Below are 12449 nucleotides of genomic sequence, written 5' to 3'. Positions count from 1 at the left end.
CATATAGATATGTATACATGCAGTACATGCTTTAGATTCCTTGCAACTGTGTCCAAACCCTTGCTTCTTGGAAAGACAAAGATAAAAGTACAATAGCAGACTCAAAATGATCTTCCAGCAGTTCAGTTTTAAAGAACCTTCCAACTGTATTTACTCAAGATTACAGCTACACAATCAGAATGTGAAGCATTACTGAATTTAGAGTGATATCTCAGCTATTTCTGTATCACCAGTCATTTATTCCAAATATTTTATGACATGCTTCAACATAAATGCACTGTGGAGCATGTACCCTCTGTCTGTCCAATACAATTTACGGTTAATCCAGTCCACAGCAAGGCCTTCGGGTATATCTATAGCTTCATGAATAACTTTTTCACGATTTGAGCCATCCAGATCAGCTCGTTCTATCCATTTCAAGGCAGTGTGGGCAAAGTAAATCTGTGAAGAAATAACAGTTGAGGTGTTATTAGTTCCCATCTCACTTTCTGCTTTGTTTCACTTGTAAAATAACTTTGTCGTCTTGAAAGTTCCCTGAACTGCTCATTCACAAAAAGCTGCACAGGTAACCTGTGGTCCCTGATCAAATAAAAAGTCACTTATCCTTCAACCAGCATGACTTCTAAGGCAGCTTGTGCTTAGCTGTAAATCCTGCCTGCCCTATATACAGCCCTCTGAGTATCCTGTGGTTTTGTTTCAGAGAGCAGTTACCTCACATGAAGAACGGCTGAGGAAGGAAAAGTGGGACCAGGCAAAATGCAGCATGTTATAATTTACCTGGCTGCTTGTTTTAAAAAGTGGGGAGTGAGGAGAAGAGGGTAGTTGTGTATGTGTGTCAAGGAGCTGGGAGTGGAAAAGAAGTTATATAACTGGATTATATTTTTTTTCCTCTTTCAGCCTGCACATATCTTAATTTTTTTACCAGGTGTCTATTCTGTAAGGCTCCAACTTTTCCTGGATAAGCTTCTCAGTTTTGGGTCAAAATAAAAGTTCTCTGCTGTGGGAAAACTAAGTTTGTGTTTTCCAAGGATAAGGAGAAAAAGAGGGGAAAAAAAAAAATCTCATATTTGATATCTAGAGGGAGCCAAACACTATGTGGCAGAGCTGCATACAGAGCAATGCTGAGGCTTGCTTTGCAAATGGTAGCAACAGAACAAATAACTTTGTTTTGATGCTAACCACAGGGCCAAACAAAGCAAGAGGGAGACCTCTGGCATTAAACCAGCTAATTCAATTACCGCGGGAGCACAGAGTGATGCTGAGCTAATTTACCTGGCACCTCGGTCGTGTGCCGCCTCCGCACTGCCCTGCAGAGCTCCTTACAGACGTGGGACAGACGTGCACAGCCAGTGTCACCAGCACAGCTGATTTACACTCGGCACAGCACAGAACAACTGCTGGTTCCCCAGCAGAGCCCTATTTTGGGAGCGAGTGGCGATGTTCCAGCAGTGCCCAAAACAATCCTCCTGTAACGCAGCTCTGGTAACATTCTCATTTGTTTAGCTGAATCCGTCCAGGCCTTGAGATATTTCCAGCAGCTTAACTGAGCTCCTCACCGGCTTTCACTGTACCATCCAGTATCTTTTTGTAACACTTTTACAGTGTAAATAAGTCTCACCATGGGAAAAAACAACTATCTGCCACAGAAGGCTTAGCAAAGCACAGCTGAACTCCTTTCCAACTCTGATGGCAAGGAGTAGGGCATTGAGATGCAGCTACACAGACAAACAGCTCTTTATGCAGAGAAGACTCCTGTTTCCAAAAGCAATATCTTGTAATATGAGGAATACATTTCGTAAAAGCAATAAACCCAGTGAATGTTCAGCAGTTTTGTTCAATAGTGTCAGGACACACAAAGTTCAGACTCTTATTAAGATTACTACTATGTTCAGTATAGATTTGGGGATGTAGCTGCGTATTAATAAACAAACAAACAAATAAATAAATATACTGTTTCTTTTACAGCTATCCAGTGAAAAAAACACGACAATATATTTCCAGAAAACATCACTGGAGTCTTAGGGGAGAAAACTCTCAATCACACAAAAATGCTTTGAAATTGAAATAATGCTGGGAGTGAATTTAAAAATCCAAATTGTGTGTGAATTAGCCATGTCAGTGTACAAAGCACATTCACTCAGTAAGTAGAGGATGAACCTCTTCAACTAATGTTTGGCATCCTGTGCCAGTTGTGCTCCTGGGCAGGCAACAGAACAACAAGCGGCACAACATTTAATCTGGATCACTGACAGCAGAAAGGTTAAGGCACATGAAAGCCCAATCCATTTGTCCTTGCAACACTTCAAAATCCTCTCATTTTTAATGCCTTACCTTATTTTCCACTGGGTCAAAGTCCAGTGCTAAGACTATTCCCATCTGCCAGTCAAGTAAACTTACATAATCTGCACCATCAAAACTGATCTGGCGGATATCTTGGCTATTTGCAAATAACACAAATGGCTTAGGACCTGTTGATGAAAATTTGCACATATGTTAATTCCATTAGGTTTTAAGTGATCTCTATCCTGTGTCACCATCTAGCTAACATTGCAAGAAACAATAGCTAACAAAATGGAAGAACAGAAGCACAAAGAAATGAAGGTGCTTGTCCTGCATTCCACTTGCCTCAGAAATCAAAGATAAATGCGAATACAGGTTTTCAATATCAGCGCCTTGCCCAAAATCAGCCTCAAAATATGTGATAAAGGCAGTCATTAGCCCAGCTGCATTTCTCACTGTGACTTGGTCTCAAGACAGTCTTCCCTCTGCATTTCTTAGCATCACCATAAATGCCAGAACATGACTTTTGCACATGAGAAGCCTTTCACAGTAAAAGCAAGAAAAATGCTGTCCTCCAAAAAAATAAAGCTTTTGCCTTTTTCCTGAAACAAATCACAAACTTTCTTCCTCTCTCTCATGCAATTGCTTGTATCTTGCTGCTCACCAGGGTCTGCCCTTTTCTTAGAAGAAACAGAAGGGTCTGTAATCTAAACATCACAAATACCTGGGCTTCCTGGGGCCACTTGGGAAGAAATATCCTTGTAAGAAAAGTCCTCCAACAGACTATTCCTTGCCTTGCTCTCCACACATAAATGCCTCAAGCCCAATTCTGTAAGACTGGGAAGAAACCACATGTGTATGAAGGCACAAAAATTTGAATACTGCAGATAGACCTCTGGAGTACAGGAACCCAGAATGAAATGCAGAAGTTGGATAATAGACTGTGAGGGAGACTGAACCATATACTGGTGCTTGTTCTGGTATATTTCCAAAATAGGTTACTCTTCCAAATATTTAATACTTCCCAAGTTTCACAAAGTAATCTAAAACCAGTGCAAAAGTGGATCCCAGTTATGTGACTCTAAAATGTTTTTGCTTTTATTGGCAGAAAGATGCGGGCATAGCAAGGTACTGACCTATAGCAGTGCAGTGCTTTCTGTCTCGCTGAAGCTTGTATCCAGGAAAACAAGCACACTCCCAGGAGGATGGGCTTAAAGAAGAGCATATCTGACTACAACCACCATTATCTGGAGATGTACAACCTTAAACAGAGCATTTGAAAAAATTAACTTTGCCGTTCAAAGGAAAAAAAATACAACAAAATCAGAGGTATAAGCAAGAAAATTATTCATACTGCTTAACCTTACTACAGTGCGAATCGGAGAACTGATTCTCCCATGCAAATCTCACCCCATCTACAACAGAGTAACAAATTTTATCAGACTTTGCACTCCATGCAAAGAAACAGCAGATTAATGCCATTCTCACGCCAGAAGCTAATTAGGCTAGGACAGTGAATTGATACTTCCTAATACAACAAACCAAGCTGTCATATGAAAATAGACTATTCTTTCTTCTTGGGGGTGTACAATGGTTATAGCCTCAATGCCAACCTGAGCTTACTCAGTGGAGTGTCCCTAGAAAAACAGCAACAGTCACTGCATCTGTGTATACAGTACAGTATAGAAGGGATGTAAAAAGGAAGGGGATGTTTCAAGGTGTAAGGCTGGCATTAACAAAGCTATCTTGATCCCTAAGACTGCAAAGATACAGTTGAAAAGCTACAGTTCCCCTAATTCGTAAATCTTGCTGGCATGGGGAGTGACAGATGTAGCAGCTTCAAATATCCTGACTGCAAAAATTGCACTTGTGAGTAATTTGATGAAATTGCTGTAAATTAGGGTGACTCTGAACAGTGGTGGCATGATGTCCATAAAACCATCTTCAGATTTCACCCTAATTTTGTACCTATATTTCCCCTCAAATATAAATTTTAGATGCCTCCTGCAACAAACATCTGGGAGATGGCATGATCTGTGCTGACAACAAAAAAAATTTGGCCTGCAAACATTGGATGTTGCTGCTAAGAAATATGTATTAAAAAATGAAGATGAGTATTGCTCATCTCAGCACTCAAAGCATCTGACACTCCATTGCCTTCTATCTTGTACAATCATTTACATCTGTACAAAATGAGTGTAAAATGCCATCATTCACTTCTGGCTTTCAATGCCAAGAACAAACAGTTTGGCAGTTACTACAGCTAGAAAAAAAATGTTACTTACCTGTGCAAGCTTTGCCATCCTCTTTCAGTACAGATCCTTCAGGACAAAAGCAAACAGGCCCTTTAGATGTTTGAAGGCAACCATGGCTACATTCAGTGTTGTTACTTGCACAAGAAATTAGCTCTACAGTAATTCAAAAGAAAAAAAAAATCTTAAATTACAAAAATATTTACTAAGCTCCCCCAAAAGAGATATAAACACTCTCTTAAATAGCAGAAGAAAAGGAGGTGGGGGGAAAAAGTGTGATATTGAGAGTGCGATTTTTTTCCCCACCCTCTACTAGTTATAGCAAAGGAGAAAGCCAAAGTTGCTGGATCTTGAAGCCATTATACTGATCAGCTTTAAGTTTTCCAAAACTGTATGAAGAGGTGTTATCAAAATAGAAATAATTTAGAAAACTTTCCTTTTATATGTCATCAAAAATAACTCAGGTTTTCATAACTACAAGGAAGTTATACTGAAAGAATAAGTGTAAAACACAAAGAGAATGAGGAAAAACTACTCCAAGGGTAACAGAGCTAGAAACAATGAAAACCGGAGATGAACATTCCAGAAACAAAGCTACATTCCTTAGCGGCAATTTTTGAAGCTGTAGGGGCAAAACCATCTGAGGACCTGGCAATAGCTTCCCTTTACTTTCTATTACAATTGTTGGAGTGCCAACATTTTTTCAAGTATTTCTTTAATGCAATTTCACAGGATATCCTCCTTCCACTTTCTGTATCCCAGTGCTGCATCTCTTTATGCCAATTCTAGAGCCATATGGCAACAACCACTGGAAGACTGGAACTAATGCAGGTTTCCCACAGCTGCTGCTTTGAATCCGCTGCACACACTGGCTTAAATGGTAAATGACTGTTGCAAATATTGCTTCTCCAGGGCAACCACACTCTGGACTGGATTGTTCTAACCCCTTAAGCACAGTGAAGAGGGTCAAGAAACTGATCTTGTGTTTCTTTCTGACTAGAGCTTGTGGCTTTAGATGAAGAGATTTGTACAGGACTTGGAGGACAAAGCATCAAAGTGTCTGGTCAGCATGTGGACTTCTCACCTTGCATCTCTCTCTCTCTCAAGCTGCGTAGATGGTGACATATCAGCTTTGTGCTGCAGTAGTTAAGGAGTTATACTGTCCATGCTGCATCCCTAGCCTGTGTTAGAAAAACATTATTTTCTGTCTAATTCGAGCCACTCAAAACACAGGCATACAGTTCAAGCTAGTCATCTGGAGTAGGACTGAGTTGCACAGTGTCTAAGTGTTGTTTTGCACACAAAAGGATATCCCACCTCCCAGTAGCCTCTGGCTGCCGGACTCCCATGTGTCTTCTGTCACATCTGGCTGCCTTCTGCAGCTGTCACAAAACCATAGATGCCCACATTTGGGTCACTGAATCCTACTCCAGGCTTCCCTCTTAACAGAGAGGGAGAAGTGACTCTTGGAGCTCTAAAATAGATAGACTGACTGCTAGAGCCTGTTAGACTCCGTTACTCTCTAGTAGCGATATTCAATTTACCCTATGTCCTGGTCCTGCGATGACGCAGACTGAACACATTGGTGTGCACTGGCACTTCTGCTTGGAGCATATACTAATGTTTTACTTCCATGGAAACAAGGTAGAAGGACCCTTTGTTTATGCCTAAGTTTCATTTCATTATCAAACCAAAAAGTGACTGGAAATATCCCAAGACCTCAAAACTTGGGTATGTTTCACATTTTATATTCCAGAATTACTTTAGAAAGGCTTAATTCATTTGTGGGCCGAATATACACAATGCTGCATAAAGCCAGAACAAAAACCTTCACCTTTGATTCTCACTATGACTAAATCATGGTCCTTGAAGCTTACTGACAGAGCTTTAGTTTTTCTCTCCACTTCTCTGTGTTCTCTGCATTGAGTTTGTTCCCATTTTTTCAGCTTCAGAGAGCTTTCTGGCTTACATACCCATGTTATCTAGATAAGGTCTCTCAGGCATACTTCAACTTAATGGAAAAAAGAAAAAAGCAAACAAACAAACAAACAAACCCAACAAAACCACAAAACAACACACAAGAGCAGCAGTCTCCCTGAATAAACAACTTTGTGCGTACTTCTGTGTGTCTTACAGATGTACATGCATTTCATTTCATTAATTTCATGCACATTAGCCATGTTATCAACCCTGATCTGAAGAGGAAAAAAAAAAGATGATGCTGTAAGTTGCTCATTCAGAGACTGTGCAAACTGTTACGCAGGTTCGACAGAATGAGCCAAATTTAGAGACCACGCTTAAAAAGATATTACTGCTTATCCACCTGGAAAGTACCATGGAGCATAACCTGAGCAAAGAGGTCTCTTTCTTTTTCTCCTGAAGAGGTTCACACTTGATTACTCACGTGTAATTTACAGTTCCCTAAATATGACATTTGAATTTCGTTCACTCAGTTTAAGCTGATCCTACTTACATAATAAGGGATTGGAAGTGAGCAACGCAACATGCAAAACTTTCAGTGGTTCCAGTGTGAAATGATAATCTCTCTAATATCACACTGGAGGTATTTATGTATCATTGCTACTTACCATGACATGTTTTCCTATCGGGCAGCAGAACAAAACCTCTCGGGCAGGTGCAATAATAGGAACCAGGAATGTTCACACAGCCCAAAGTACAGCCGTGATTCCAGAAGCCACATTCATTGATATCTGCCAAAAGAAGCACTTGCTGTGACATAATAACATCACCAACCAGTGTCAGGGAATCAGATTAATGAAACAAAGAGCCTTCAAGAAGTACCTCTTTTTCCCATTAATTTTACAAAAATATGTTGGTCCTAATAAATGATAAAAAAGCAAGTTTTCAGACCTTATGAAACCTTCTAGCAAAACCCACTCAGACTGCATGTGTCCAGCAAAGGTGTCTAGAGGACTTTCAAAGGCATGTCTTCCCATACAGATTCCAGTGCCAGTTAAATCCAGTAGGCACCCAAAAAACTTACAGAAGCCTATTTCTTCAGATAATTTTTTGTTTTTAATTTGGCTCCAACACAATTTAAGTAAAATTCTAAAAATACAGAAGGGGTTTAGAAGTTGAAATACAGAAAGCAAGCCCGGTGAATTTTCTGAGAATCTGATGGCTGCTGCTCAGGCAGGTCTGTAAATTCTGTAGGCTATGAATTTTGATGCCCTTATGTCTTTTCAAATCTGGTTGTTTAATGAAAACAATGCTTCTAAAAGTGATATGTTAACTATTATTAAAAGCAATGTTAGATTTTTATTAAAATATTTAGTAACATGTTAAGAATTTCTGTCTCCTTTGAAAGTGGGGCATCTTGCAGGATTTTTCAATGTTTCACCTTTGGTGATGTATCTGTTTTAATTTTTATTTTAAAATTAAACAAGCACCCATAAGCATGTCTACTTATCTGAGCCTCCTTTAACTACTCGAGCTAAGACCAAAATTTCTCGCAAGAATAGCATTTGCAACTTTTTCATAGGTCTCCTTTTAGACTATTCCAGAACCTGTAGGGACACTAAAACGATATAGCACACTGGGAGACCTCAAAGTATTTTTCATACTCAAGATAAGCAAAAGAACAGATTTTTTTTCATCTGATGAAATAAAGCTGATGGGAGATTCACGTGTTACCTTCACAAAACTGTTTATTTCGACTTAAAATAAAGCCATTAGAACATCTACACTGATGACTCCTTGAGTCTGGCCTGCAGATTCTTCTTTTGCACCTTTCTTTGTTCAGATCACAGGTTTCTTTTTCTGGAAGAACAAATATAGTACAAATGTAACTGAATTCTTACCATATCAGCCCTCAAGGAGAAACTATTCTGAGCAAAGATGTTCAGCAATGTGTCATCTCAACAGCTCCTTGCTCAACCTGAGGAACCTCTTATTAATAGAAAATAACTTTGGGCCAATAATTCACCATAAAAATGAAAGCACTCGGAAGACTAAGGTACATCTGTGCAAATTATCATTTCTAGCTCCATATCAGTACAAGCAGATCTAGAAAGAGCCTGAAGCAGGGGATGGGTTGGCTTGGGTGCACAGCTGTAGTGACTGTGAAAGGGAAAACCCTGTGTAGCAGTCTTCATATGCTGCCAGTCCTGCACAGTAGCGTATGTTACCAGTCTCTGTGAAACACTCAGAAATAAGAGAGTGACAGAAAGCGAGCACAAATGCAAAGAGAGAAGAGAGATTAAAAAAGAGAGAGAACATACAAAGACTGGAAATTATTAGCACAAAGCAGTTCTCAAGTCTCACATTAACTGAGAAAAAAAAACAAACAAAACCAACTGGAGATCATAATGACCATACATTTCATTCAGACAAAAAGTATTAGCACAGCCTAGAGGATCTCTGTACTAGAGTGGATCCTGGCTTCTGCCTATGAGAAATACAAATATTACAAATCTTGAACTCAGATTTAAAACTCTGAATGTTTCTGATGTCCAATAGGTTATACTCAAAGGGTCTTCAAAGGAAACACAAAAAACTACCTAACGGATCCCCACAAGCCTTCTGACTTCTTCTACTTCACAGAAAAAGGCAAACAGGTATTCCAGTATTTTTTTTCAAGGGAAGGATTTGCAAAGCCTCATGTCTGTGCTCAGCTACCTTCTAGAGCTGGTGCTTTTGCAGATGTGCAATACTCCTGGTTTTATTCTTGTCTCCCAAATTACTATTTTTGTTTTAATCTTCCTAATCTCCTTCCGGGCTTGCTTGCCCCTTTCCCAAGCTAAGAACAGCTGAACTTCTGCTGCTGAATGTGGGTACACAGCCACCCCCACACACCACTGTCTTTGCCCTGTGCTGTCTGTGTAACATATAAGAAATCGTGGGCTCCTACAGGCAAAGAAATTTGCATGTGAACTTTCTTGTGCTATTTCTAATTCACCCTCTAAATTCCAAGAGATGGGAAGCAGCATAACATTTAAGTTTGACATTTAGTCTTGTACTAGCCACAACAGAGAAAATGCTGGCCACTTGCTGGAATGATAAATCACATCTACAAAAGACTGAAATAATTTCCCAGACAGACACTTCAGCTTGGCTGAAATAATCAACTTAGCACTTCTTTGCATCAAACTGATTAATCCTTCTCTAACAAAGGCTGTATCACTAAATGAAAAATAATGAATTGGTGACTAGATGGATATTAGCTATGTTATTAAGCATGTTAGCTGTTGAGAGACTTGAATTTTACACAGTTTTAGCTGAGCCTCTCTTTTTGTAGAACTACTTTTGAATTGGACCCTTAATCTTTGTCTCTGCTGCAACTGAGTCCGGAATACACAGTAGTGGAGTGTCTAATCTTCAAATACAGAACTCATCAGAATGACAGAAATGCAAGAACGTGCAATCACAAAACAATACAAAATAGAAACAAGACCACATTCAGGGTTGCATCTTATGCTTGTGATTGGTGTTGTTTTTTTGACCCTTGCTTGTACCATTATTGGTCTAATGAGACCTAAGACACCCAGGAATTACAGAAGAAAAAATAAAAGCAATAAGCTTGCCTTTTGGGTAATCTCAACAAGATATTATTTTTTAACTGAATAGTTATTAGAACTTGATATTGCTAATCAATATGTTAAAAAAATCATAGCCTAAAACAAAATTAATCATGACTAAATTGTGTTTCACAAAGTTTAATAAGGTAGTCGTTTCTGGAAGAATAACCACTATGAGCCATATTTTCTAGTTTGTTGGTTTGGGGCTTTTTTCCCCCTCCTATTACCTCTCTTATATGGAAATTTGTGTTCTCAGATAAGAGTCTGATGTTGGTATCTTACTCTGGAAAGAAACAGAACATAATTCCTCCAGAAAAATATCCTGAATATACTGAATATCATTAATCTGTCAGAGAAGATGCTTAAAAAAATTCCAGAGGCGGTCTTTGAGATTTTAAGATAATTAAGACATTTTATGAGCTATTAATAAAGGCATGAAGAACATTCAAGCAGGCATTTATAAATACATATACTGTCATCAAATCTAGGATTAGCTGTCAGAGAGAGCTGAGGTAAATTAGAGGCCATCTTTCAGATACTGCCATACTAAAGCTGTTGTGTGAGGTTATAGCAAACCTGTAGCTGAATTAATGCTCTTCTCTGTACTTATTTCTCCCAACCAATCCACAGAAGTCTTTTAAAAGGGAAGAAGGGACATCAAGAATTTAAGTAGTAAAGTCAATAATCCAAATTCCAGTAAAAAAAATCATATCAGTTGAGCATTTCTCATCAGTTCCTTTTTTCATCTGAAGGAACTCTCTGTCTGCTTTAAAGAAGGCCTGATAATTCACAGCTGACACTACACTGCAGAATACACTTTTTTAGCTTGTACAGAGCATCCAATTAGTCTAGGTATGCTTTTATCTCCAGGTTTCTCTGTTGTAAGATCAGCTATAAATCTTGTACTCCAGGCTCATTAGCCCTTCTTTCATCCCAGTTCTTGCACTGGACAATGCAAGCAATGTATATGTAAAGTCCAAAAGGTTCATCTGGATTCAGCCTGTTAAACTTCTTTCCACTCCAACACCTCCCAGACATTTTTACAAGAAGGTATTTGGAATTTATAAAAGGCTTACTCCTGACAGTTCCTACTGTCATACAAATATTTGCTAAATATTGGAAATACAGGGGTATATACTGCAAGGCATTTAAAAACACTGGTAGTTTATTTATTAATAAAGGTGGGGAAACCCTTTTCCAGTGGAAAGAGAAACACCAGAAAGAAGCATGTTCTGGTAGAAGAAATTGAATTAATCTTCTGAGAGAAGAATAAAAGCCAAGTGCACATAGTCAATGAAATTACGCTGCAAACTCTTGTGGAGAGGACATATGTAACACAAACAATAAACGCTGAGGTTCAAGATACCACCATCATGAACCACCTTTCTTGGTCATTGTTTCTTCTTTTCCATCTCCATGACTATGCAGACTTGGTGACAGACAGCCAAGGAGGTCTCACGAGACCTTCCAAGTCCCATCATAACAACACTGAGATGTGTAGATGCACCACTGTCCGCACCACAAACAAATCCTTCCCTAATTACTCTGTTTAAGAGCACCAGACATGTCAGACGAAAAAAGTGCTTCAATTTGCCCCGATGGTTGTTTTCCTTGAAGGAAGCACAGAACAGGTATCGTCTCTGAATGGAGGCTCCCTGTGTTTAGAAGTAAAAGCTTGATTTCCTTGAACACTTCTGCACCTCAACAGCTCTTAGCACTGCAAATGTAGAACTTGAAGGGGAATGCTGCCTTGAAAATTTTTATTTTCCAACTCAGACCAGGTTTCAGGAAGGAGAGACAGCATGGTACTGTATAACGGTGTTGGTTGGCATGAAGAAGCATAAAGCCTATTTTATAGTAGATATTTAGAAATGGTTCAAGAGAGATATTTATGGTTTCATTTTTGCTCACATGAACAAACGCTGCTTTCTCCTCATGTCTCCATACCACCTATACCCCTGGGAACCCATGGCCACGTTCCCTTGTGAGTTCTACAGCTGTTCATCAACACACAAGTGCCTCTGTGTTTGCATCCAAGCAAAAGCTTGACAAAAGCAATTCCACTAAAGCAAGGATACTCCGTGTCTGCTTCCTAGACACCAGACAATAAGACGTTATTTCCCCTAGACACCCCTCACTTCCTACTGCCTCAGCAGAAATCCTTGAGAGTGAACTATCCATAGTCAACCACCTTCGTTTTCTGATCCACAGTGGAAGACAGTGACATGACCACCACATACTGTAGGCTGCAATTGATATCAAATAAAGAGACTCAAGGCTCTTATTTCATAGTTATTATAGCAACTTCAAGCCTGTCTAAAACAGTCTGACTCTCAATTCAGCCATTTCACAGCAAAGCTGAAACATCCACAGTATCACT

General features: G+C 39.3%; 1 protein-coding gene across 1 annotated transcript in view; it reads right to left on the bottom strand.

The window, feature by feature from the left end:
• Nucleotides 1-12449, bottom strand: part of EGF (epidermal growth factor) — a 61229-nt gene that overhangs the window by 29231 nt on the left and 19549 nt on the right. Inside the window, exons 7-12 of the mRNA XM_082051024.1 lie at nt 8187-8312; nt 7121-7243; nt 4566-4688; nt 3417-3542; nt 2332-2468; nt 293-441 (exon numbers count right to left, since the gene is read on the bottom strand). Of these exons, the coding sequence (XP_081907150.1) occupies nt 293-441; nt 2332-2468; nt 3417-3542; nt 4566-4688; nt 7121-7243; nt 8187-8312 (784 nt within the window). The remainder of the gene's footprint in view (nt 1-292; nt 442-2331; nt 2469-3416; nt 3543-4565; nt 4689-7120; nt 7244-8186; nt 8313-12449) is intronic.

The sequence above is a fragment of the Streptopelia decaocto genome (genome assembly GCF_964273445.1).
Source record: "Streptopelia decaocto genome assembly, chromosome: 4".
NCBI classification, from domain to species: Eukaryota; Metazoa; Chordata; class Aves; order Columbiformes; family Columbidae; genus Streptopelia; species Streptopelia decaocto.
This window is presented reverse-complemented; position numbering and strand designations above follow the sequence as displayed.